This window comes from Mobula birostris, chromosome 4 (assembly GCF_030028105.1).
Source record: "Mobula birostris isolate sMobBir1 chromosome 4, sMobBir1.hap1, whole genome shotgun sequence".
Taxonomy (NCBI): Eukaryota; Metazoa; Chordata; class Chondrichthyes; order Myliobatiformes; family Myliobatidae; genus Mobula; species Mobula birostris.
Genome location: NC_092373.1, coordinates 49,763,960 through 49,790,198, shown reverse-complemented (window position 1 = coordinate 49,790,198; position 26,239 = coordinate 49,763,960). Strand labels below are relative to the sequence as shown.

Genomic DNA, 26,239 nt, shown 5'->3' with positions numbered 1-26,239 from the left:
ATGCTTCATCAATCCTTTATTAATCAGCAAAGCAATTGATGGAATCAATAGTGCCACCTGGTGCCACTTATCCACGTCCCCTCAGTAAAGTAATTTGAGCTCTGGCAGGAGCACTCACTTCCAATACTCATTACAAACCCAACCCAACATAATGATAAAGCCATCTTCCAGCAGTAATGCAAGACACCATCCCTGATATCAACAAGACATTGGATAATAGGGGTCAATTACCACCTGTGCTTCCATGACGTTACAGAAAAAGGTTAACACAACAAATTCTGCAGCTGCTGGAAATCCAAAGCAATTCAGCAGGTCAGGCAGCATCCATGGAAATGGAAAAAAAAACAGTCGACGTTTCAGGCTGAGGTCCTTCTTCAGGAGGAAGAAATAAATTGGCTGTCATGGCTGAAGGCACGTCACCCCAACTTGTATCACCAGTGAAGCAGCTTGTCGGGGCAATCCAAGGATTGCAGCCATTTCATCAGCAGAAAATCAAAAGTGGAGTTGTTTGCTGATGACGGCACAATATTCAACTTCATTTATAATTCTGCCGATCATGCCCACAAGCAGTAAGTCAGTCAACACCTCAGAGTGGGCATGATCAGGACAGAGAGTGGAAAGAAAAGTGGCCAGGACATTGAGAAGAATAGAGGAGATAGAACATTAAATCAAAGTTGACTATCTCACCTCTGCATTCAGTCCCAGTGTAGGGTTTCATCTCAAAACATTAACAATGTCTTTCCTTCTACCGAAGCTGCTCAACCCCTTCACTTCCTCCAGCAGATTGTTTGTTGCTCCAGAATGCAGCATCTGCAGCTTCCTGCACCTTCCAGAATCCTTTATCTGTGAAGATTGTGAGAGTTCATTCACAAGACTGGAGCGATTCAGGCAGAAAGCCCAATTACAATGTCTCCATGCTAATGAGTGATGGGCAAAAAAAAAAGGGCAGTTTTGCTAACAACTTTATAAAGTGAAAATTAAATGTGAAGTCAAAGTGAATAATCCAGTAGGCAGTGTTAAGTGTAGAAAGATTGTGGACAAGGTACCAAGGGGGCAGTGATTATTTGAGTGATATCACAGAAGTCATAGATGTCACACAGCAGGGAAAAAGATCACATCAACACTGACTACAGGGCACTATCCATGTCAATCCCAACTTCTAGCACTAAGTTTAATACTGGATCCATAAACAAACATTCCTTTCTAAAATGAAAGCCCTTGGGCCTCAATTTGCATATTAAGATATGCTTCCTGCCTCTCAGAAATCCATGTACTCAGTGAAAGCCCCTTTTAAAATGGTACTCATTTCATTGTTGGCTTTATGCGCTCTAAAGCCACCAACTATATGTTGAAACCATTATAATCCAATTACCTGCAGTTGCAACAAATTTACTTCAGCCAAATGCACTTAAAATATGCTGTTACTGTAAAGCAATATTAAACAGGTATTTTAACTTTGAGACTTCAGTGGAATAGAATAAAGGATGCCATGTGTATTGAACGATCAATCTAATATTTGATCAATATTGATCATTAATTTTTTTAATGTATCCTTCAATGTATTAAATTGTGCAAAGTGGACACTTTTTCAAGAATGATATGTGATGATTGGTATACTATTAGTTCCTAAGCTCATCCCTTCTCATCAATGTTAATTTGACTCTGGAGTTAACTACTTTGAACACGTTAAAGGCATCAAATCAACATACAATAGGCCTAAAATATGCACTACATTGTACACTAACCTTGAAGAGAACGAAACAACTTTAACAACAGGACAGCTGCAAGGACTTGTGTGTTAAAGTACATACATAGAAACTTGATTTCACACGCTAGTGTCCAACACAAATCTGTTTGCTACTTCCAAGGTTTACATCCATGCCGTCATGGCTAATGCCTGCCACGGAATCACTCAGATAGCAACCACTATATAAACAACCACAGCATAGTAAACTTTAAATTGTCCCATTCAGGCCTAAAGATTTAATCGTTGTGGAGGAGTTCTTACTCTTCTTGGATAACATCTTTGCTGACAAGGGAGATCACTCTGCTTGGCAGGTGAGACTTGTGGCAATGAATCAATCTCAGGTTCTGGGGCTCCCTCTGGGTGGTGATAGGAGTTGGCTCTGAGACTGCAGGAAGTGGTTTTGACAGCCTCATCCCGCAATTCTTTTCTCTAACAATTGACTCTGCCCTCCTCAACTGATCGATGTGTCGTCTCCAAATGATATCAGACGCAATCTCCACCGTGTTGGACAGCAGTCCAGTTCTACTCTTAATCTTTCTGAGTACCCACTTTTGATTACCTCTGTAGACCCTCACCAGGACTGCATGTCCAGGACTTCTTGTTTGAAGAACCTTCAATTTGTCTCAGCTGTTTGTCCTGCATCCTCCTACTGAGATTGGGTTTGAGGAGATCCAAGCATGAATACAAGGGACAACCCAGGAACAGCACAGCTGATGAGTTGTTGGCTGTGGAGTGTGCTGCATTGCAATATGCAAGGAGGAAATTGGCGGGTTTCTGATTCAGAGTCAGTGTAGTGTGTTCTAATGTTAATGCTCGCAGTGCATTCTTTAGACACTGGACAAACCTTTCCACCAAGCCATTTGTAGCTGGCTGGTATGGTGCAGAAGTAATGTCATTCCATTCATTTTCAGCAATGGCTGAAACCGTACTGCAAAAAAACCGTGGCCCATAGCTTTCTGCCAGAATGCAGATGCTACTCCAAAAAAAAAGCCTACTATAGCAATAAAGCCACTTCTGAGTGGTTATGGTGAGCAACACTTCGGACTCTTCTTCCATCTCCATGTGTAGGTTGGCCTCAGCTAAGTCCATTTTGCTTATGTGTTTCCCTCCAGAAAGGTTTGCAAAAATATCCTCTGTTCTGGGCAGATGGTATTGATCTACTTGCAGTACTGGGTTGATGGTGACCTTAAAATCACCAGATCCTAACAAACCCATTCTTCTTGGCTACTGGTAGCATTGGTGTTGCCCATGGGCTCCACTCAACCTTGGAAAGAATTCCTTCAGCCTCCATGCGATCTAGCTCACTGTCTACTTTATCAGGTTAGGTATAAGGAACAAGACAGGCTTTGTAAAACTTGGGTGTGGCATTTTCATTTGACGCTATTTGTGTTTTCTACTGCTATCCTGGATGTGGCATCATCCAGTACCTTTCTTAATTTGCTTTCAGTTGATTCTAGCGCAGGGTATGGGGCATGCAAATGTGGGTGGATCTCTAATCAGGTTGGAGTTGTCCCAGCCACTCACGGCATCACAAAGCTGGCCCTCCTGTTTTACCACAGACAAGCCCAGTGAGGCTTGCTGGTTGCTATATTTCACTGTTACGAATGTCATTCCCACAGGTTTGAGCTTTTCTCTAGTATATATTTTTTTCGTTGAATATATTGAATATATCAGTATCTTTGTAATGCTGTTCAAACTCATTTTGTGGAATGACTGAAACAGCCGAGCCAGTATCCACTTCCATTTTAATTAATTTGCTGTTCACTTCTGGTGTAAGCCATATTGCTTGTCAATGGCTAGTTTTCACATTGCAAATCTCAAGGCTACCCAATCCTTATTATCAGATTTTTCAACAACAGCATGCAGATTAATGCTCTTTTTGAAACTGCATCTTGACTTTTTTAATTCATCTTTTTCTCTTCTCTATGTAGACCATTTATTTTTTGTCTGCCCAACGTGTCCTTCAAATGTGTCCTACTTTGTTGCTCTTTCTGCAAGTTTGCCTTTAAACCAGCATTGGTCTGGTGCATATGAACCTCTGCCGCAACTGTAACACAATCTGTTCCACCAGGCCGGTTTCTGTTTAGACAATTGCAATTTTGTTCACACTCGGTTTCATTCCTGACTGCAATTCATTTGCACCTCTGTCTGCTGTTTCCATTGATAGTTATTTCAAATGCTCTTTTAAATGTAACTTGTGCTTCCGATAGAAGCTGTTTATGAATGCTTTCTTATAAAAAAAAGATGTCAGTTCATCATTAAGGTCATTACCAAACTGATAACGCTAAGACAATCTCTTCAATTCAACCACATTCACTGAAATTGACTCCCCTTCCTTTTGATTCTGCTTATGAAACCTAAAGCTTTCTGCAATCAAAAAATAGCTTCACTTTTAAGTATTCCTGCATTACTTTCAAAATGCAGCAAACCTCATTTTGGCTGGTTTGGTTGCAGCAGTCAATCTCCTAAGCAAACTGTATGCACGTAAACCCAATGCAAAATGGGCACCCGCTTCTCAGAAACTACTCCTTTTGGATTAAAATACTGTTCAATTTGTTTCACATTCAGCAGGTAGTTATCCTTTGTGTAAATGAACAAATTTATCTTACTGATATAGACTGCCATTTCTTCTTTTTATTTTATTTGTGATTATTATTACCCAGTACTTACTGTTTATGAACCCATGAATTCTTCGATTTTCTGCCCTTAACTCGATTGCCTTTCTTTTTGCGAGGGAAACATGCTGATCCGAAGGGGAAAAAAAACATACTACGCTTTTTAAAAAAAAACTTTTTCGCTGTGTTTTTGTCATTTTTTAAACTCAAACATCTGGCTGTGCTTCAACAGGTCGGTAGTTGTCTCGGGTTCATTTAAAACTTCTTCATTGTTGTTTCCAACTCCAAAACATAAAAACTAATTGTAAGGAAAACAATGGAGCCAGGATTGCGAGTATAACTGTTTTTACTTTAAACAAGGCGTGTACATATGACGCAGCAGCTTAATAACGTATTGTATGTACAAACGTACTTTTACATATAATACGCAATGCATGTAAGCAAAAAATGCTTAATCGAGCAATATTTTTACAATATTACTGAAATATTAAATACACAATAGGTCTCCAATTGAAAGCTTTCTCCCTGACATTCCATTTTTGCATTTACTTTCCCAAACACCTTTAGGTGTTGAAGGCCCACTCTGTTGCATACAACATTACGGTCTTACGCATTATAGATTCTGCATTGTTTGACCCTCAAAAAAAAATTCCCTGATCCAGCATGCACTGTTTAACATAAGTTTCAAACTGCCATATCTTCCAGGCTACAGAACTTTAACTTTAATTTGCTCTTTCCTGGACCAAACTGTTTAACCTCATTTTTAAAACCTAGGCCCTAACCAATTTTAGGTTACACTCTTTTCAGTTTCAATTGAACACAATTACCCAAGTTATTCGACTATATATAATGGTATCAACTTATTAAAAGTAATTTCTTAAACTTTGATGTTAAAATTAATTCATATTTGCATTTCTTGGGATATTTCACTGCATTCTCAATCACAAATTTACCTGTACCATAACAAATATAAAGAGCACTTCAACATCTCTGCAAAAAAATGTTCTTGAAAGGATAAAGTGAATATAACTGAGAAAGGATTAACAACCAGAATACTAACCAGCATAAAACAGGGATAATTTTGATTTTAGATGATAACCTGAAAAGGAAATTAGATCAACTGCACATTTTACATTATTTCTAATTCTCTAAGGTAATGTATATATAGGTGAATAATCCGATTCACTCATTTTACACAATAAGAGAATCAACACTGCCCCTGTGTAACACAAGTAATCTGGTCCATAGCTGCAGGCTTAAACATTTTCAATCTAGTATATGAACCAATTCTCTGGGAAAAGAAAGAAATATCTGAAATGACACTTGAACATTGTTGTTTAGATGCATCAATGAAGCAAAATAAAATTGCTTAATTAAAAACAGACAGCTATTTACAGAAAGGAAAACAAGTCATCCGAGTAAAGGAAAGGCAAGCTTTTTTGAAATACAAAGTCAGAGAAAGTATTAAATTATCTATTGTTTGTGAATTTTACAATTATATTAGGTAAAATTTAAATATAAATGGAACATGGTTACGTTAAGCTGGACCTATTATATACAGAGCTTTTAATTAAAAAATCAGGAACTATATAGTTTCCTCTTTTAGCCCTTCTAAGTTTGTTTACAACTTATTTGTGCGTGTTACTAAAGCTTTGAATAAACTAACTTGTGAAAAGAATTATTTGCTCTCATCGATTGAACATGCATTAATAAAATTCACAAGTTAACAAAGAAAAACCCGAACAGGAACACTAACAATTTAGAAAACTGTTTCAAAATGCTCAAAGTGCACATTAATTCATTAATACATTAAGGTAAATGAACAATGATGAGCTAAAAGAAAGGGAAACTGTATCTACACTTCAGGCTGCAGCTAACTTAATGATGAGGCATATAATCAAATGTCCTTCAAGCATCACATGGATGTTATGATGGAAACTAGTCACTTCAGCCTCTGTTAAAAAATACTAAATAATCTTGGCTTCTACTTATAACATTGAAAACTGAAGAACAATCATTTTCCGCAGTAAAGCAATTTCCAAGTTTAAAAAAGAGTGCTTTTAGAATGCTCAAGTGGGGCAGGAACAAATGTGGAGCGAATGCCGGGGGTGGGGGGTGAACTCAGCAGGTGTAGTCTGGGCTTGTGCAGTGTACAGCATTTCCAGGGCATCACTATCATCCACTCACTTCAAATACTTCAGACTTCACTATTCTTTGGTTATTTTGACTTGACAAAGACAAAAAATAAATGTATATCTGTACATTGTATGAATAAATTTCAAACACAACAGATGGCATTAATGATATACACTTAACCATTATTTAAATTTATTTTAATTGTAAACATTAATTGAGAAAAATGTCGTGAGTGCCCAAGTACAATCATTAAGCTTGTTATTTATATTTTGCAAAAAATTAAGTGTCTTTCCTCGCCCAAACTTAAAATGATTTTACTTCTAAGGATGAAAGAAGAGAAATTAATGACTTTAGAAACCGCTTTTTTTAAGCAAACTCAATGGCTTTGATTACCATCACCTTAATCTTACTGGCATTTAGAAAATGAGAGAGAGAAACAAAATAACAGACAAACAAGCACAAACACAGAGATACACACACTTTTAAATAAGCACTGCCAACCTTCTTAACAATGGCTAACCAGTAAATCTAACCACACTTTCTACTCTCAGGCCTGCCAAACCTCAGAATCTCACTCATCATTGACATCAGACCACAGGACTCCAAATGTTAAGATGAAATTTACTACAGAGATTAATATATGAAGATTTCATTAGCTTCACATTTGTTAATTGGATAGGGCTTGTGATGGATACTTACCCTCCATAGCCTGGGGGGGGGGGGCTTTTTTTTTTGCCAAGCTCAGCTTTTTAAACATATCAGCTGACACTTCCAGGGATCAAAGTTGTTTTTGAGTAAGCTAAGCTTCCAGTCAATATTCTTTGCTCAGCTTCTTGTCATAAACAAGAACCAGTCTTCAGTTCTGAATGTAAACTGCAAGCAATATTCAGTCTGAAGTTAAAAGAACAGCTTTGAAAGCAAACAGCTCTGCCCATGGAGCACAGGCTACAACCACACGGCACGGGGCTGACTGCTCAGGAGATGCAGTGTAAAACAATGGGGTTATGTTAATTGCATCAAACTAGACAACACTGGATAAGTCATTTAGTTCAAGGAAGCTTGAAGACCAGATTGATACCATCACCTAACACATGAAATAGTTGATCTATCATTAGTTGGGATATTAGTTGTTCAGAGAGTCAGCCCTCACAGCATTAATTTTGGGTGCCTGGGATCTCTGTCCCAGAAGCTTTTAAGCATCTGTGTGAAGTCACCCAGCATATAAAAAAAACAGTATAAAAGTTAGTGAGCAGTCAGGCTTGTTAGGAATGGTCAAGAAGCAACACGAATCATGACAACGGCTAGATGACTAGAATCCATTCCTCTGCCTTCAATTTCTGTGATAGACGACTCATTTGGCTGCAGCCAGTTGGTGCGCCTTTTTAGCCTACAGGAAAAGTACGTGTTTTGGAAATCCTTTGTTTTCAAAATAGTTTGTAATTTGAAAATCTTTTAAGATAGATATCCTCTGAGTTTTAAATGTGTTTTAAGAATTTTACCTAAATTTAAACATATCATTAAAAATAAATGAACTGTGTTTAAACTACTTTGCTAGCTGGAAGTGTCTCCTTCTTGGTAGGGAGGGAGGACCCAATGCTCAAATAGCAGGTGTTGGCAGCTAAACTTGCCATGGAGGATAAACAGGGAAGCAATCTAGCCTTTGAAAAAGTAGATGGCTACAGTATAACCTCTCTTTAGTGAGGGTACCCATAGCTATCTATATCAGATAGTTCTTAAGATCTTGATTCGAGTTCAGAACTTTACAGACAGCAAAATCAATACCATCACAAGCTATAGAATTTAGTTAAGATGCAAGTTGAGTTGTTTAGCCTTAAACTACTGTTAGAGCACAGCAGAGCAATGTATTGCAAATATATGGAAACCACCTGTAAAATTTGCATATAACTTTAATAATTCCACTATTTTCACGGCAATTAACTTTATTGATAATTTCCCAGCAAAATACCCATCTTTGCTGAGACCTCATTAGTATCTTTTGAGATTACAGATAATGAGAAACAATTTTTCCACTATCTTTTAAGATGCTACTGATTAAAAAATCCATGGGGACAATGACAGAGTTAATAACAAGATTTTGTCATTTGGTTTCAGAATTTTAAAGTATTTCATGTTCAGTTAAATTTTCTCATACCCTTTTGTGTAACCACATGTTTTAGCTTCAGACTACTCCAACATGATTTTAATCACTTCATGGCAGTCACTTGTTACCTCTGTCAGCAAGACTGCCAAATTAGCTTAATCAAATTCTTAACAAGATGTACTTTAGACTAAAATTTACTCTGAAAAGCAATGAAACTACCATAATTTGGTTAATTTATGGTATTTACAACTGTTTTGTCTGAGTTATATCTGAACTCTGAGAAAGAATGATAAACTCCTTACACTACCTAGTTCCCAAGTATATATGAGAGTCAAGCATTTTAAATTAAGAGATTACATAAAGAATATCAGAGAATGAATAACATTAACACATTTTGCAAATAAAATTTAAAACTTATTAACACAGATAAGTGGAGGGGCAGGTGGTACTGAGGAAGCAGGGAATTTGCAGAAGGACTTAGACAGGTTAAAGAAGTGGTAGATATATAGGGAAGTGTATGGTCATGCACTTTGATAGAAGGAATAAAGGTGTAAACTATTTTGTAAATGGGGAGCAAATTTAGAGGAACTTGCAGTATCCCCCAAAAGTTAACTTGCATGTTGAGTTAGTGGCAAGAAAGGCAAATGCAATGTTAGCATTCCTTTCAAGAGGATTAGAATATTAAAGCAAGGATGTAATGCTGAGACTTTACAAGGCATTGATCAGAATATATTTGGAGGATTGAGAGTGGTTTTGAGCTCCATATCCAAGGAAGGTTGTACTGGCATTAAAGAGGGTCCAGAGAAGGTTTACAAGAATGATCTCAGGAATGAAAGGGTTAATGAATGCGGAGCATTTGATAGCTCTGGGCCAGCATACTCGAGTTTAGAAGAATGAAACCTACTGCATTTTAAAAAGGCCCAGACGAAGTGAATGCCTTTCCTATTGTGGGGAGTCTAGGATCAGAGAGCACAGCCTTGGAGTAAAAGGATGGCCAGATCTTATTGGTGGGGCAGGCTCGATGGGCCAGAAGGCCTACTCCTGCTCCTATTTCTTATGTTCCTATGATGTCCCTTTAGAACAAAGATGCGGAAGAATTTTTAGACAGAGGGTGGTGATTCTGTGGAGTTCATTGCCACATTTGCCTGTGGAGGTCAAGTCATTGAGTATATTTAGGTTATTGATTAGTAAGAGCATCAAAGGTTATGGGGAGAAGGCAGGAGAATGGGGCTGAGAGGGAAAATAAATCCTCCATGATGGAATGCTGGAGCAGGATAGGATGTATGGCCTAATTCTGCTCCTGTCTCGTGGGCAGAAACATAAATAGCCACTGCAAAATTGATCAGCTTTTGTGTTATAAATGATATTGGCTGAGAAGTTAGCTTAGGTATAGAATGGGTCAGAAAGTGGGATTGCAACTAAAATTGGACCTCGAGTGTCATGGCACGTCTGGAAAAAAAAGGCTACACAACTTTGTGATGGGTCTGTTAATCCTACTAACAGACCATTACTTAAACTGCAGTAGAAACTAATAAATCAAGTTGGAAAGATATGGTGCTCCATTCTCTTCTAATAAGTTTTGGAAAGAGGTCTTGGGATACACATTAGACCAATTGGTAACGAACAGCTGCTTTAGATAATCAAATCTTTTCGGTGCCTTTGGGATAGAGACATCAGAGGCTCTTTTTTGCCTCCAATCTGCGCAAAACAAGATTCAGTGGGGTCCAGTTTCTACTTCATTATCTTCTTGATTTTTGAAAGGACACGCTGAGAGCAGAAAGTGCATCTAAGATACTGGGTTCATGGTTAATTCACAAACATCCATTTCCAGCCTCAAGCCAGATTCCCTTTATGTTGTTTAAAAAAGTAATGCAGCTTAATGCATAAAGTTTGAGTAGAGTTCTAGTACGCTTCAGCATAGTTTTTAATCAATTCAATCTTGTCAATATAGCTTTGAATAGGAACGGAAGTACTCAATAGCTTGATTTTGTTTCACACATTTTTATTTATTTGATTTCCAAGACAAATGTTGGGGAGCGACAATCAATTCTTCATAAATTTGGTATGGTGGTGCGGAGGAGGGATGCAGAGCCCTTGGATCCTCAAAATAATCCTTGTGTCACATGCCATAACAGCAAAAATGACAGCCTCATTTGCCTTGAAAGATTCAAGACTTAATCTTAGCCTAAGCCCTCAATCGAGCCTCTCATGCACTGCTGGTGGTTAGCACCGTATGGAAACCAGTCTGGCTCCAGAATGACTTGCAGCTGCAGAGTAATTGCTGACTTACAAACACCACTTACACTGGTGACCCCGTAGGGAGTACGGACACTATAGCTCAAGCCATGCTGGAAACAAACGGCATGTGGCAGTAGCTTTAACTCTGTCATGTCTGATTCCTAATGAAGATATTGCAGTGTTCACTGCAATGATACAGATTTTCAGCAGCAATCTTCTTGCTGTTATAACTATTCTTGTTTTGTAAGAAACAGCCAAGTAATTAGTTGCATTCTTCTCAAATGAACTTAACTGAAAGGCTTAAAAAAAATGAAACAGGCATTTAACACAGAGATCAGTTCGTATTTTACACCTCTTCAGATACATGTAGGGATATATAGATGTATAACAAAATATTTTGGTCCATTTAACAAGTACATTTATTTTGTGCCAGATAACACAACGTCAGCATTACATAAAATAAAGACCACGTTGCATATAAATATCAAAAAGTATTGCTAAAATGAGCCATCACGAATGTGAATGAAAACGAAACATTTAAAATCCAGAAATTAAAATTAAGATTTTGATGTAGCTGGTAAAATGAATTGCTTTTTGTGCTTTAAATCAGATTACATTTTGCAGAGTTCCTTTTTAATAAACCCAATTATGTACTATTAAGGGTTAAACTGATGTTATTTTATTGAAGTATGACTTTAAGTAACATTTCTGAAATTAAAATTTCAGCATCACAACTAGATTCAGACTTCACTTTAATCCAGGTAATGTACCAAGGTGATATTTCTCTCAATATCTTTGCAAAACCAAGCAGAACATTTGAGAAGGTTATGGACAACCATATCCCTCAAACATTCCAATGAATGGCTGCCACTGGTAACATGATTTGAAAGCAAGTAACAAAGGATGGGGATGGATGTTAATAATGGCAGAGTTAGGCAAACATTAGTTGGACATTACATCAGTATTCACCCAATTAATCATTTTTAAAGGACAGGTTTTTAATCTTACTGTTTTATTGTAATTTTTTTTCTCATACATTCAGCTCATGACTGAATGACCACATGCCAACTTGATATTGGCATGATGCTTCCCACCTGTGATGTCACAGTAAGGAGGGGTTTTCCTTCTCCAGACTCCTCCCTCGGTATCTCCTTCATCACCATGGTAACACCCTTATCTGCAGCCCTAGCGCCTTTCCCCTACAACAGTGAAATCAACAATGACTTGTGTCAGGAGACTTTAAGGTTTTACTGTTAAATTTATAATTTTCTTTTCAACATTTTTGTCACACTATCATCTTTATAACAATATTAGATCTGAAAAAAATTGGTAAAAGCAGCACTTTTTGTAACCAAAGCATGAAGTGAACAATGGAAACATACAAAATTTTGTTTCCACACCACTAATATTAACTATACAACTGTTCGCCAAAGATGATCAAGAGACAAAGAGCATCCATTTTGGCCTCAGGCCAGAAAAAAAGCATTGTACAATGGGTGGAACTTCATGGCACACAAACTGCAAAGAAATATTATAGAATATATCAAATCTGATGATTAGATATTCTATTCTCTGGATTTTACCTACTTGAAATGAAATTACTTTTTAAAAATCTCATCAGATACAGATACAAATCAAATTCTACTTCAGATTTTCATTATCCATCTTGCTAAGGGTGCACAAGAATTTGATTAAATACCATGATTGACTCAGCTAAAGATCTCGTATACACAATTTTCAAATTATCTCATCCACTGGAAAAACAAAATTTTAGCAAGTATCATATCCTTATTAAAACAAATAAAAACAATGTTACAAAATTGCACAAACCTTCATTTCAATATAATGCAATGTTTCAATTTTTTTTAAACTGAATAATAATTGAAGATACCAGAGGAGCAAAATAACCAAAAGAATCACTGAAGGATTTTGAGAGTCTGGCCATGTCACACTAAGTATTATGCTTTAAATTATCTCTGTAGATCAAGTAATTTCCTCATTGGTAATTTTCTCATTCACTAATGTAAAAATCATTTAATATCACTAAATTTTGAAAGTGTTGTAGTTTATAATACATTTTTATTTTTAAATATTATATACAGGTACATTGTTTAATTAAAGTGAAAGAATATTGGGACTTGCAAATGCCTTAGTGATATAACATAATCCTCAGTACAATGGATGAACTATTTTAGATAAAACCAATGGATTAAACAAATTATTCAGCTGTGGAATAGTGTAAAAATTCTAATTTTACATGAAAACGTAAGAAACAGGAGCAGGAGTCTGCCATCTGGCCCATCAAACCTGCCCCGCCATTCAATAAGAACATGGCTGATCTGTCCATAAGCTCAGCTCCATCTATCTGCCTTTTCCCCATAACCCTTGATTCCCTCACAATGTAAAATTTTATCTAACTGTTTCTTAAATATATTTAGTGAGGAAGCCTCAACTGCTTCCCTGGGTAGAGAATTCCACAGATTCACCACTCTCCGGGAAAAACAGTTTCTCCTCATCTCCATTCTAAATCTTCTCCCCTGAATCTTGAGGCATTGTCCCCTAGTTCTAGTCTCACCTACTAATGGAAACGACTTTCCTACTTCTATCTATCTATCCCTTTCAAAACTTTGTAAGTTTCTATAAGTTCCCCTCTCATTCTTCTGAACTCCAGAGAGTATAGCCCCAGGCAACTCAATCTCTCCTCATACGTTAATCCCTTCATCTCTGGAGTCAACCTGGTGAACCTCCTCTGCACGGTCTCCAAAGCCAGTATATCCTTCCCCCAAGTATGGAGACCAGAACTGCACACAGTACTCCAGGTGAGGCCTCACCAGTACCCTGTATAGTTGCAGCATGACCTCCCTGCTCTTTTGTAGCCTACTGTTTAGGTTTGATGAATTTTGCCTGCAAGTCCAAGTGCAGTATTTTCTTCCAGCATTATGCAGTTGAAAAATTATTTTGCTGGATATTTTTTCTGAATATCATAATAATCACTTCAAGGTCATTTTGCATCACTTAGAAATTTTGACTAAGCAATCCCTGCCCAAAACTATTTCTGTGTCATTCTTGATATTGTTGCCTGTGCAATGGGAAACTGAAGAAAGTTAGACTAGGCCAACTTGAAGTACCAAGACAACATTAATGAACTTCAACGGCAATGACTTGGAAAGATTGCAACTGATGTGCAGACTCAGCGGCTAACCTAAATGAATATGCCAGTGCCGTCACAGGCTTCATTAGTAGGTGTGCAGAGGACTACATGCCACGAAATTCTATCCGCGTTTTTCCAACCTGAAACCACGGACGAACTGAAAGACCCAGTCCTTACTGAAGTCTGAGGTGTTCAAGTCAGGTACAGGAAATCTAAGTATGACTTTTGCAGAAGTACCAGGAATGCCTAGAGACAACAGCAGTCCAAGCTGGAGTCCTAGGCCAGCCATCATCTTTGGTAAGTCTTGCATGCTACGACAGGCTACAAAATGGAGCCAGACAGCATCCCTCCCCGATGAGCACAATGCATCCTAATGCTCGAAAAGAAGGTAAATGGAGTGATACCAACTGCCCTGACAAACTTTGTCTTATAATTGATGATGGTGGCCCTTCCAAAGGATAAGTCTGTGCGAAGGGACCGGCCCTGTTGAAGTCCTCAAAGACCAGCTGACAAGAATATTCTATGATATATTTAACCTCTTGCTACTCCATTTTGAGGTTCTCCTCTATTTTAAGACCACTATCATCCTGGTGGAAAAAAATAACATAACGTGCCTCAATGATGATCACCAGTGGTTCTGTCATCCACCATGATGAAGTGCTTTGAGAGGTTGGTCAGGACAACTTTGACTCACTGCAATTCACCTACTGCAGAAACAGGCCCATGGTAGGTGCCATCTCCCTGGTCCAACACTCATCTCTGGAACCGATGGATAACAGAGCCACCTACGTGAGACCATTCTCCTCCTCCACCACCACCCTCCATCTGGCAAAACTGGTCCTCTCCCTCAACAATATTTCTTTTGGCTCTTCCTACTTTCTCCAGACTTGAGGGGTAGCCATGGGCACCTGCATGGGCCCCAGCTATGACTGCCTTTTCACCGGCTATGTAAAACAGTCCATGTTCCAAGTCTTCCCCTGTAATGCTCCCCAATTCTTCCTCCTCTACATTAGGGACAGCATTCGTGCTGCTTCCTGCACCCATGCCAAGCTCGCCAATTTCATCACATTTGCCTCCAACTTCCACTCTGCCCTTAAATTCACTTCGTCCATTTTTGACGCCACCCTTCCTTTTCTTGTTCTCCCTGTCCTCACCTCTGGAGACAAAATGTCAACTGGCAACTTCTATAAACTTACCAATTCCCATGGTTATTTTCAGCAGACCTCTTCCCATCCTGCCTCCTGTAAAAATACTATTCCATTTTCTCAGCAACACACACAAAATGCTGGTGGAATGCAGCAGGCCAGACAGCATCTATTGGAAGAGGTACAGTCGACGTTTCAGTCCGAGACCCTTCGTCAGGCCTAACTGAAAGAAGAGATAGTATGAGATTTGAAAGTGGGAGGGGGAGGGGGAGATCCAAAATGATAGAAGACGGGAGGGGGAGGGATGAAGCTAAGAGCTGGCAAGTTGATTGGCAAAAGGGATACAAGGCTGGAGAAGGGAGAGGATCATGGGACCAGAAGCCTAGGGAGAAAGAATGGGGGAGGGAAGCCCAGAGGAAGATGGAGATCAGGCAAGGAGTTATAGTGAGAGGGACAGGGGGAGAGAAAGGAGAGAAAAGAGAGAGAAAAAAAAAGGGAAAACATTTTAAAAATTGTAAATAAATAAGGGATGGGGTAAGAAGGGGAGGAGGTGCATTAATGGAAGTTAGAGAAGTCAATATTCATGCCATCAGGTTGGAGGCTACCCAAACAGAATATAAGGTGTTGTTTCTCCAACTTGAGTGTGGCTCCCCTTCTTACCCCATCCCTTATTTATTTACTATTTTTTCCCCTTTTTTTCTCTCTCACTCTCCCTCTGTCCCTCTCACTATAACTCCTTGCCTGATCTCCATCCTCTGGGCTCCCCTCCCCCTTTCTTTCTCCCTAGGCCTCCCGTCCCATGATCCTCTCCCTTCTCCAGCCTTGTATCCCTTTTGCCAATCAACTTTCCAGCTCTTAGCTCCATCCCTCCCCCTCCTGTCTTCTCCTATCATTTCGTATCTCCCCCTCCCCCCCCACTTTCAAATCTCTTACCATCTCTTCTTTCAGTTAGTCCTGACGAAGGGTCTCGGCCCAAAACATCGACTGTACCTTTTCCAATTGATGCTGCCTGGCCTGCTGCGTTCCACCAGCATTTTGTGTGTGTTGCTTGGATTTCCAGCATCTGCAGATTTCCTTGTGATTCCATTTTCTCAGTTCTTTCAGCTCTGCCGCAGGAATGTGTTCCCAGGATGAAGCTCTCCTTTCCAGGACATCATTGATGCTACCCTCACGTGCATCTCCTCCATTTCTCTGAACTTCTGCACTCACCCCATTTTCCCCGCACGTTAACAGTGATAGAGTTCTTCTTGTTTTTTTCTACCACCCCATGGGCCTCTGCATTCAACAAAACATTCTCCACAACTTCCACCATCTCCAAGGGAATCCTACCACTAAACACATGCCCACCCCTCCCCGTCCCGCTTCTCACAGGGATCGCTCCCTCTGTGATTCCCTTGTCCAGTCTTCCCTCCCTAATAATGTTCCTCCCAGCACCCAAACACCTCCTCTCTCATCTCCATTCAGAGACCCAAAAAGTCCTCCTAGATGAGGCAACACTTCACCTGCAAATCTGCTGGGGTTGGCTATTGTGTCCAATGCTCTGATGCGGCCTCCTCTACACTGGTGAAACCTGTCATAAATTGGGAGACCGCTCGTCGAGCATCTCTGCTCCATCCGCCAAAAGCGGATATTTTAGTGGCGAAATATTTTAATTTGAATTCCCATTCGGACTTGTCGAGCCACAACGAGGCCACCCTCAGGGTGGAGGGGCAACATCTGTGTAGGAGTAACACCTCCTATGACATGATTTCTCCTTCCAGTAAAAAATAATTTTCCCTCCCCTCTTCTATTCCCCATTCTGGCCCCTTACCTCTTCACACCTGCCTAACACCCCCCCTCCCGTGACCCCTCCTCCTTCCTTATCTCCCGGGGTCCACTCTCCCCTCCTATCCAATTCCTTTCTCTCCAGCCCTTTACCTCTCCTACCCACCTGGTTTTACTAATCACTGTCTAGCTATTCTCCTTCCCCTCCCCCGCCTTTTATATTCTGGCATCTTCCCCTTCCTGTCCTGTCCAGAAGAAGGGTCTTGGCCAACTGTTTAGTCATGTCTATAGATGCTGCCTGAGCTGCTAAGTCCCTCCAGCATTTTGGGCCTCTTGCCCATTACTACAATCCCTATACATTAAGGGTGACAGAACCCTTGCTTAATGGTGTTGGTCCATGGCATAAAAAAGGTGAGGAATCCTAGAATCCCTGCTATACAGTCACGACCGTGTGGCCAAATCACACCCCAACAGCATTTACCGCTCTGTGGGCGACTCCACCCAGATCTCAAAAGTAAAAGGAAATTCCGAATGATCCCCAATGATCTTCACCAATTTTTAAAGAAGCACCATAGAAAGCATCCTTTCCAGATGCACCACAGCATTGGATGATAGCTGTTCTGCTCAAGACTGCCAGGAAGTGCAGTGACTGAACTCAGTTCTGTCCATCACACAAATCAACCTTAACATCGGCTCCCATCTTCACTTCCTCCAGATACTCAAGCACAAAATAGTATTATATTTTAAAATTATTTTTTCATTAAACAATTTAACACTTAACAAAACACATTTATTAACTATGTTTGAAACATACTCCATTGCCATGGCTAAGAAAACACGTGAAATTGGTTTAATTACTGGAATGTATTTGTAATAACAATTTGAGTCCTGGAGAAGGCTCTCAGCCCAAAATGTCAACTACCTCCTCTGAAACAGACTCAATAAACTGATTAGAAAGGCTGGCTCTGCTTTAGGAGTCAAACTGAACACACTGGAGCCAATGGTAGAAAAAGGACCCTGCAGAAAACCCTGGCAACCTCTGCATGCCACCTTGGCTGAACAGAGCACTTTTAGTAGTAGACTAAGACAACTGAGCTGTTCTAAAGAGCGCTGTATGAGGTCATTCTTACCCTCAGCCATTAGGCTCTATAATGAGTCAACCTATAGCAGGGGAAGTGATGACCTGTTAGACTGTTTGAGGTAACTTTTTTTAAATTCTTTCTTACTTCTCTTCTAATATTTGTCCATCTGTGCACTTGTAATGCTGCTGTGCCACTGTAATTTCCTTTGGGACCAATAAAGTGCCTAGATATCTTTTTATTCATTTCCATAGATGCTGCCTCACCCTGCTGAGTTCCTCCAGCATTTTGAGTGTGTTACTTTGGATTTCCAGCATTTGTAGACTCTCTTGAGTTTATGATCAATTCATGCATCAATGTAATCACTGACTTGCTATGCCATTATTCTTCAATTGGCCATGAAGAACTACAATCAACATAAACTAAATTTAGGGCTCTGGGACACCCAGTACCTTAATTTTTATTCATTGTATGTAGTTACTTAAACCATCTCTTTGAAAGGTTCCAGAAATAACAGGAAGTTACAGCTAAGGAATGCAAATGTAAATATGCATCTTTTAAGTATGTCATAAATTAAAATAATCTTGCTGAAGGATGCAAAATCAATCATTTGCAATGTAAATTTGATAGTATCAAACTTCCTTTAAATATGATTTATGAATTCTGGCAGGAGATATCCATGCCTACTTGTTCAAGATGACAGTGAATCAAATTCAAATCAATTAACTGAAGTACAATTGCATTATTTATAATCCATTTTAAAAGGTGTCATGTCCTTGATTGCTCAAGTTTAGGCATAATTTCTTCAATCTGAGACATCCAGTAAGGTCTCATTCTACTGATGTAGGAGGAGTTCATTTAGCTCATTAGATCAAAACCGGCTCTCAGAACATCCCCTCAGTCCCATTTCCCCCATCTACTTTCCTGTAACCTATTCTCTCTCATATATCCATCAACTCTACCCCCAGCTGCATTTGAAGTAATTTACAAGAATCAATTAGCCTGCCACCCAGCAGTTTTGGGTTGTGTGAGTAAACCAGAGCACTTGAGGGGAAATTGTGCAATCACAGTGAGAGCATGCAAACTTTCACACAAATTGCACCAAAACTAAATGAGCACAACAGTGTCATTCCAACTATTAGCTTGGTGTTGGCCTATTTACAGTTCACTACCAATTCTGTTCCACTTGAGCAAAGAACCAGATAGTGGCATTTATTCCCAAATTTAGAAGTTAACTTCAATAATCTGCATGAGGCATAAGAAATGGATACAGACTCATGGACGTTGGATGAGTGTTGCTTTCTTGTGAAATCGGCCAGTGAACACTGTATGCTTTTGTAATCAGAAGAACAGTTCAGGCACAAGGATATTTAATCCTAAATTCTAAACAGACTATTTCAATAATTTATTGAGTGCTTCAGGGAGCAAGTTAAGTATTTGGATTTATACACTTGCACACGCCAACAGACTCTGTTCTGTTCTATTATATTATAACATATTAACTGGAATTCTCAGTCATGAAATTGTAACTTACTGTGTAATGACTGAAACATGCAACAACACTGCATTTTCACAGGAATCTTCACCAGGCATCAACTCTTTGTTGATATCTAGTAAAATGCCAAACTTGAGACCAATACTGTAATGCTAATTAACACATTGCTGGAGATTAGAATTGAATGCCCAGGAGTAGAGATTAACATTTGGTTATGAATGCTCAACAGGTGGTTTTGTATATTTTGTATCTTTTTCCAATGGGATGAATAAATGGAGGGTAACTGATACAAAGGTTATTGCTCAAAGGCTAAATGGCTCATTATCTTCATGTGGTCAAGGCGGAGTAGATTTTTTTTCCCCGCTCCATGAAAGAATTGCTCGCTGTCCTCTCCAGGACCACTAATATACAATTTGAAAAACCCAGGACCCAAACTCAGCCTGCATGGTAAATTTGGCAACCATTAGCAGGAAAGATCACTCTCTCCAGATTTTGTGTGGCAGCTCCTGGTATTACAACTTCCTCTGCACAGGAGGGAAAGCTGCATTTCATTTTGTTGGGATGTGCAAGATTGAATGAAGCAGCAAAATATGCAAGGGATCATCTGATTGAAGTGGAATTTATTACTTTTCTACTAACATTTAAGTGAAGAACATAATTATATTGAAATACATGCAATGAGATTTGTTCAAGTCTTTCCCATTTTATAATGACTCCTTCAAAGTTTTAAAATAAGAGATGCAATATTGTTCCTCTTGCTCCTTCCTACAACCCCAGATGTCCCTTCTCCACCTCGTACTTTGATTACAGATTCTTGCAAATCAATGGAACTAAGGGCAACTGGTCAGTTAAGCCAGGGAAGCTAGCCTATGCAAGGGGACTGATGAAACGTTCAGATGGCAAAGGTCAACCAAGTTGAACCCAAGGCGTAAGTATCCTATGCGAATTTGCTTTTAAATTTGCCCTGTCCAACAGCACATGAGAAAACAGTGTATTGGCATCAGAAGCACAAAGGTAAGGGAAGCACCTGCTAATGGTTATCTGAAAAGTGTATGAATTTAAAGTGGCTGCTCATCACAAACTTCTTCAGAAAGACAGCTTGCAATCCATGGTGGCATTTGTGCTTTGTGCTACTTTCCTTCATATCCTGAGCATCGTTGGACAAAATTACAGTGGGGAAAGGTAAATAGTTTGCTCACAGAACTTCAGGGATCTGTTTGAAAAGCACTGTCAGCTGCTTTAAAATGAAAGGGCACAGAAAAGGAAGTGACAGAGATGCTAGGGAATTGTCTGAGTGCTCTGGCAAGCAAAGGCATCCACCACATTGAAGCAGCTGATTGATGACAGATAGAATTGGTGCTATACGGCCACAAATTCCACATAGAAGAGACAGGAACCAAATAGCGGTGATAACTTCTGTATTCTTTATGATAATACATCCTGCCGTCACACACGGGTCCTTTTAAACAACTGTTTGTGAAATAGATGCATCAGCTAACAGACAGAATCAATTGTTGTTTGGATATGTAATACAATGATCGTCAAAAACAAAACAAGCTGGAGATACTCTGGAGATATACACCACATCTGTAGAGACAGCATAGAGTTAGTAATTTCAAGTTGAAAATGTTTTATTGAAAATTGCTATTTTGTTGCTCCAGCATATTGTTTCACTTATGCATTTCAAAGTAAGCTCCATTCAGGACTCGAGAAATTCCACATAATACACGTGACTAGGACTGAAATGAAAGAGTGCCAGTGGATAGGAACCTGTTACTAGTGTTAAAGTAATGCAGCAGCCAGCAACAGTCGGCACAAGTAATTTCACATATAATTCATTGTACTGAATGGCAATGATAACTAATAGGTTTGTGAAATTAATTTCCACTTCCCACCCAGAAAAGTCCCACACCTGACAGGGATATGGACAACCAATGAAACTGTTTTTAGTATATTACTGAAGTAGTATCAACCAATGGGGATACATGGACAGTCTTCAGTTTGACATTTGCACAAGAAGATAACTATAACATCAACTATATCCTACAAAGGGTCACCCCAGATTATGTGCTCAACTTTCTCACTCAGATAGACTGCTAGGAATGATGCCAAGATGATTAGTTAAACACAACTGATACAGGCTCCTAAACTAGGTACACTCATTTACTTTCTAATACAGGTATTATAATCCTAATACTTTTCTACAGCTTTTAATACCTTTCTTCTCTGACAAGGCTTTATTTATTTCTCAGATATTCTTCCAAGCACTCACAACTGGGTCTTATATCCCTGAAGCAGAGGTTAAAGAGCGGACATGATTGAGGTGCATAAAATTCTGCGACGTATCCACAAGATAGACTGCAGAAAAACTTTCCCCTACGTGAGAGGTGGATAAAAGTAGAGAACGTAGCTTTGTGGCAATGGGGAAGAGACTCAGAGGGAAAACGGTCCTTCTTCACTCAGTGTGGCATATACTGCCTGGGAGAGTGACTGAAATGAAAGAGAACTAGTGAATAGGAACAATTCCTATTCACTTATACATATATAAATGATAGCATCTGAGATGATGAACACTTGAATTGTTTAGGCTTTGAGCAATGGGGCCAATACAGAAGCATGCCCACTGGACGAGCAGGGCTGAATGGCACACTTCCATGATATATGAATCTACGATCTTTCCTGATGCACCTGAAGTATTGTGCAAGTGTTGTGCAACCTGTCAGCTGTCCAATACTAACATTTCCAAGGAAATTAATTTGCTGAAAAATTCAACAGCAGTCATTTGTACTGAACATGTAATGGAACAGCAGATGAGCATTCTGCTTTTCTTCTGAAATAGATTCTACTCAGGCCAACAGAACAAAATTTTAGAAACAAAGTAGAAAATGCAATTGCTCCCATAGAGCACATTCAGCACTCCCATTGCCGAGAAGCATTTCTGCAGTCTCTGCTGATATTCAAATATATACAATTTGTGGATTTAGATGTAGAGTTAAATTACTGCAAAGTGACTCTCTGGATAAATCAAATACTACAGTCTTAACCATTATCCCATAATTATTAATATGTTGGTATACCATGGTTTGTATGGTTGTCCTATATGACATACATTTGTGGCTCCAAACATTAATAAATCCTAGAGTAATTAGATAACAAGGGAGATAGGAGGCACAGAATGTCAAAGCACCTTAGGAAAAACTGTAACATCACCAACTATGGGGTGCTTACCACAGCATCATTAATAATCTATTTTTGGACTAGCTTGTCTGCAGAGTATTGTCGAAGGTTTATAACCTCATACAACCAGCATCCAACAACATTCAATTATTTTCATCCAATGCACTGAAGGGCAGGGTATTTTTAGAACAGAATAACAACAATGTTGATTCAAAACTTAGAATAAAGATCAGAAAACTTTGTATTCTATGCACTTAATTTAGAAAATTAACTTTATACTACAATCCTCCAAAATTATCATACATTTAAAAAGCCTTGAAATTCTCTATGGGTTTTTCCTGACACACAAGTTTTAGCAGGAGGTCTCAAGAATTAAGAGTAATCTCATGAAATTTCATCCCATTTCTTTTTCAGCAGGCTTGGTCACAGAGGGGTTGTACTAGCAAATGAGTGTTGCAGAGCTGGAAAAAAAACAATAGACGTAACAGCTCTGCATTTGTCTCTAGCACAACAAATTCACACTCTGAATCTAGAACAACATGACAATTAGTCTACTGAGTAAATGCATCTACATTTAAATCCTTCTACCGGAGAATACCAAGTTGTTTTCACATTGTTCAGAAGTTCATCAAATCAAGGGGGAAAAAGAAGAATGTTGGCCCTTTACAGTTGAACTTCAAATTGCTGAAGAGAATGGCAATGGTAGTCACTTGGGTGTGAAGGTCACATAGGCCAAAGCCAATGACTTCCATTTCCAATCATGAGCAAAGACAATTGAGAAGACAGGGCTCTGGACAATGGTGAGATTTATAAACAACTGTAACTGTAGGCATAAGCCATAATAAAGCATCAACATTTTCAAGAATAGATCTGCAGGTATGCTACAAAATAGCTCCCTGATAAATTGCTTACATTGTTGGCTGCATGCTCTACAACTGTGTCGCAATGTGACCTCCAGGGAAAAATAAGGAAGCCAGACCACAGAGATCTGGCTGATACCGAGAATGATCAGGACATACATATCCAGAATCAGAAATCAGGTTTGTTATCACCAGCCTATGTCACGAAAATTCTGGTTTTTTTTGTAGTAAAAGCAATTGATTCATTGGAGTAGAACAAATACTAATCTAAGAATTCCAAATTAATTTCAATCCTTCATCAATTCATGGAACTCTAATAAATCTAAATGCAAGCATGCAATCTACTGAAAGGAAAAAGTATGTATTCAAAGACACTCCCCAAACAAAAATTTGGATATGTCCCTGCTAATTACTGTTTTTCTACATTTAACACATACAATATAATATTCAGCGGTCTCCTACCAACCAGCTCCTTATACAATAAAGATGTAACTCTTGACACCATAGTCTACCTTGTCATAGCCCTTGCACCTTAGGTATATCTCCACTGCATTTACTCTCTGCATTGTTATTGTTTTTCCCTTTGGACTGCCTCGATGAAGGTTTCAAAATGATCTATGTGGATGACAGGCAAAACAGTATCTTTTTTTCACTATCTCAGTACATGTGACAATAATACACTAATTCCCAATGGTCCTTCTAACAGAAAGCAGAAGCTTGTGTAGCATCCATTTAACTCTATGATTGGGCAAATTTTGATCGGGATCTTGCAAAAGCTTTAGAATTTAGAGTTACCTAGCTACATTTCCCAAATGTTAGTTTCAGATATGCACCTTGCACACCTGGCTCACCTTCAATTCAGCAACCAACACATTTAGATGGGGAGTAGGCCACTACCAAAATTTTCTGTCCATTTATTTTTAGCCTAAAACTAAATAAAACTCCTAAAGTTCTCCAATGTAATCAGGATAGCAAGAATGATTTTAAATCTGAGCACTAGTGTCTTGTAAGAGTATTCAACCCCCAAAACCTTTATTGACATAAATTAGTAATACAACCAGGGATTAGTACTATAACCAGGGATTTTGATCAACTTAACTGAGAATTTTTGTTTGTGAATCATACATTCCTTTTATTCACAGTAGAGCTCCAACAAAAAAAAACAGGAAAAAGTGTAAAGCATGAAAAATAAAACATTGAAAAAACTGAAATATCAGCAGTTCAGAAGTATGCATCTCCCTTTGTTCAGTACTTAGTTGAACCACCCCTCTCAGCTATTACAGTTAGTCATCTCTCTGAATAAGTATCTGTTAGCTTTGCTTTGAAGACTTGCCAGAGACGTTCAATTGGGTTAAGGTCAAGACTGACTGGGCTAATCAAGACATCAATTTTCTTCATTTGAAACCACTTCACTGTTGCTTTGGGGTGTTGCCCAGCTGAAAGAACTTCAGTTTAAGCTTTCTGGCAGAGGTTAGCAGGTTTTTAATCCAGGATCTCTCTGTATTTAGTAGTGTTCATCTTCCCATTAATCCTGATCAGATTTCCAGTCCCTGCTGCTGAAAAGCATGCCCATAGCATGATGCTATCTTCACCACACTTCACAGTAGGGATGGTGTTACCTGGTTGATGTGCAGTAATGAGATTTATGGCCCTTAGTGTTGAGGCCAAAAGTTCCACTTCACTTCAGTCTCATCCAACCACAAGATTTTCTTACATATCTTTACAGCATCTTTTAAGTGATGCTTTGTAGTCTTTGAGGGCAAGGATATGCTTTATTTTTAAGTCAGTGCTTCATTCTTGCCATTCTTCCATAAATAGCCCTTCTGTGCAAGGCCTTACAGATTGTACAGCCATGAACTTCATCTCCAGTTGCAGCCACTAATTTCTGCAGCTCAATCGGTGACTGTTGGCATCACAATAGTCTCTCTGACAAGGGCTATTCTTCTCCAGCAAGTATGTTTAGAAGGGCAGCTTGACCTAGGCAGTGGTTTCAAGTGTTTTCCACTTTTGCACGATGGACTGCACTGAGCCATGAGGTATGTTCAGTGCCTTGGAGATGGTTTTCTACCCTCCCCAGATTTGTACTTCTCTATTATCATTTCCCTGACTTACATTAATGCTCTTTTGTCTTCATTTTGGTTTGGTCTATTGAAAATCTACTCTACTGTTGGATCCTACAGACAGAAGGGGTATTTATTCAGACAATCAAAAAATTTTCTAAACAAATTGGGTGAGTGGCTGAGGTTATATACAGTATTGAACCAGAGGAAAGTTAGCATATTAATAACAAAAGGGATGAATATTTTTTCAGTCCCACAAATTTGGTTTTTAAGTTTTAGTACATTGTTGACAGGTTTTGGAATATTTCTTTTGATTTGATATGATACATGCTGATTAATTAAAAATTCGTGCTTCAATACATTTTAAATTTAGAAAATTAGAGTAAAATGAGGAAACAGTTGTGGGGACTGAATACTTTCTCAAAGCACTATATAGTATATCCATTTTGCTTGGGATGTAATTAGACAATCTTAAGTGAAGTTCCTTATATGGAAGTCATCGAATTATGGAGGTGGAATGCAGCATACTGACTGCAGTTTGTGCTATACTCATTGATACCACTGTCATTATTTTCGAGGCAGACATATTCTAATTAGACTGCATAAATGACATTTAATGCCTTCATTTTTTGTTTTTGATCATTTAATGTTTTATATCTGATATGTTTCTA

General features: G+C 38.8%; 1 protein-coding gene across 1 annotated transcript in view; it reads right to left on the bottom strand.

Annotated features, from left to right (window-relative positions):
• Window positions 1–26,239, bottom strand: part of pex5la (peroxisomal biogenesis factor 5-like a) — a 178,381-nt gene that overhangs the window by 111,498 nt on the left and 40,644 nt on the right. Inside the window, exon 2 of the mRNA XM_072254557.1 lies at window positions 11,932–12,036. Coding sequence (XP_072110658.1) covers window positions 11,932–12,036 — 105 coding nt within the window. The remainder of the gene's footprint in view (window positions 1–11,931; window positions 12,037–26,239) is intronic.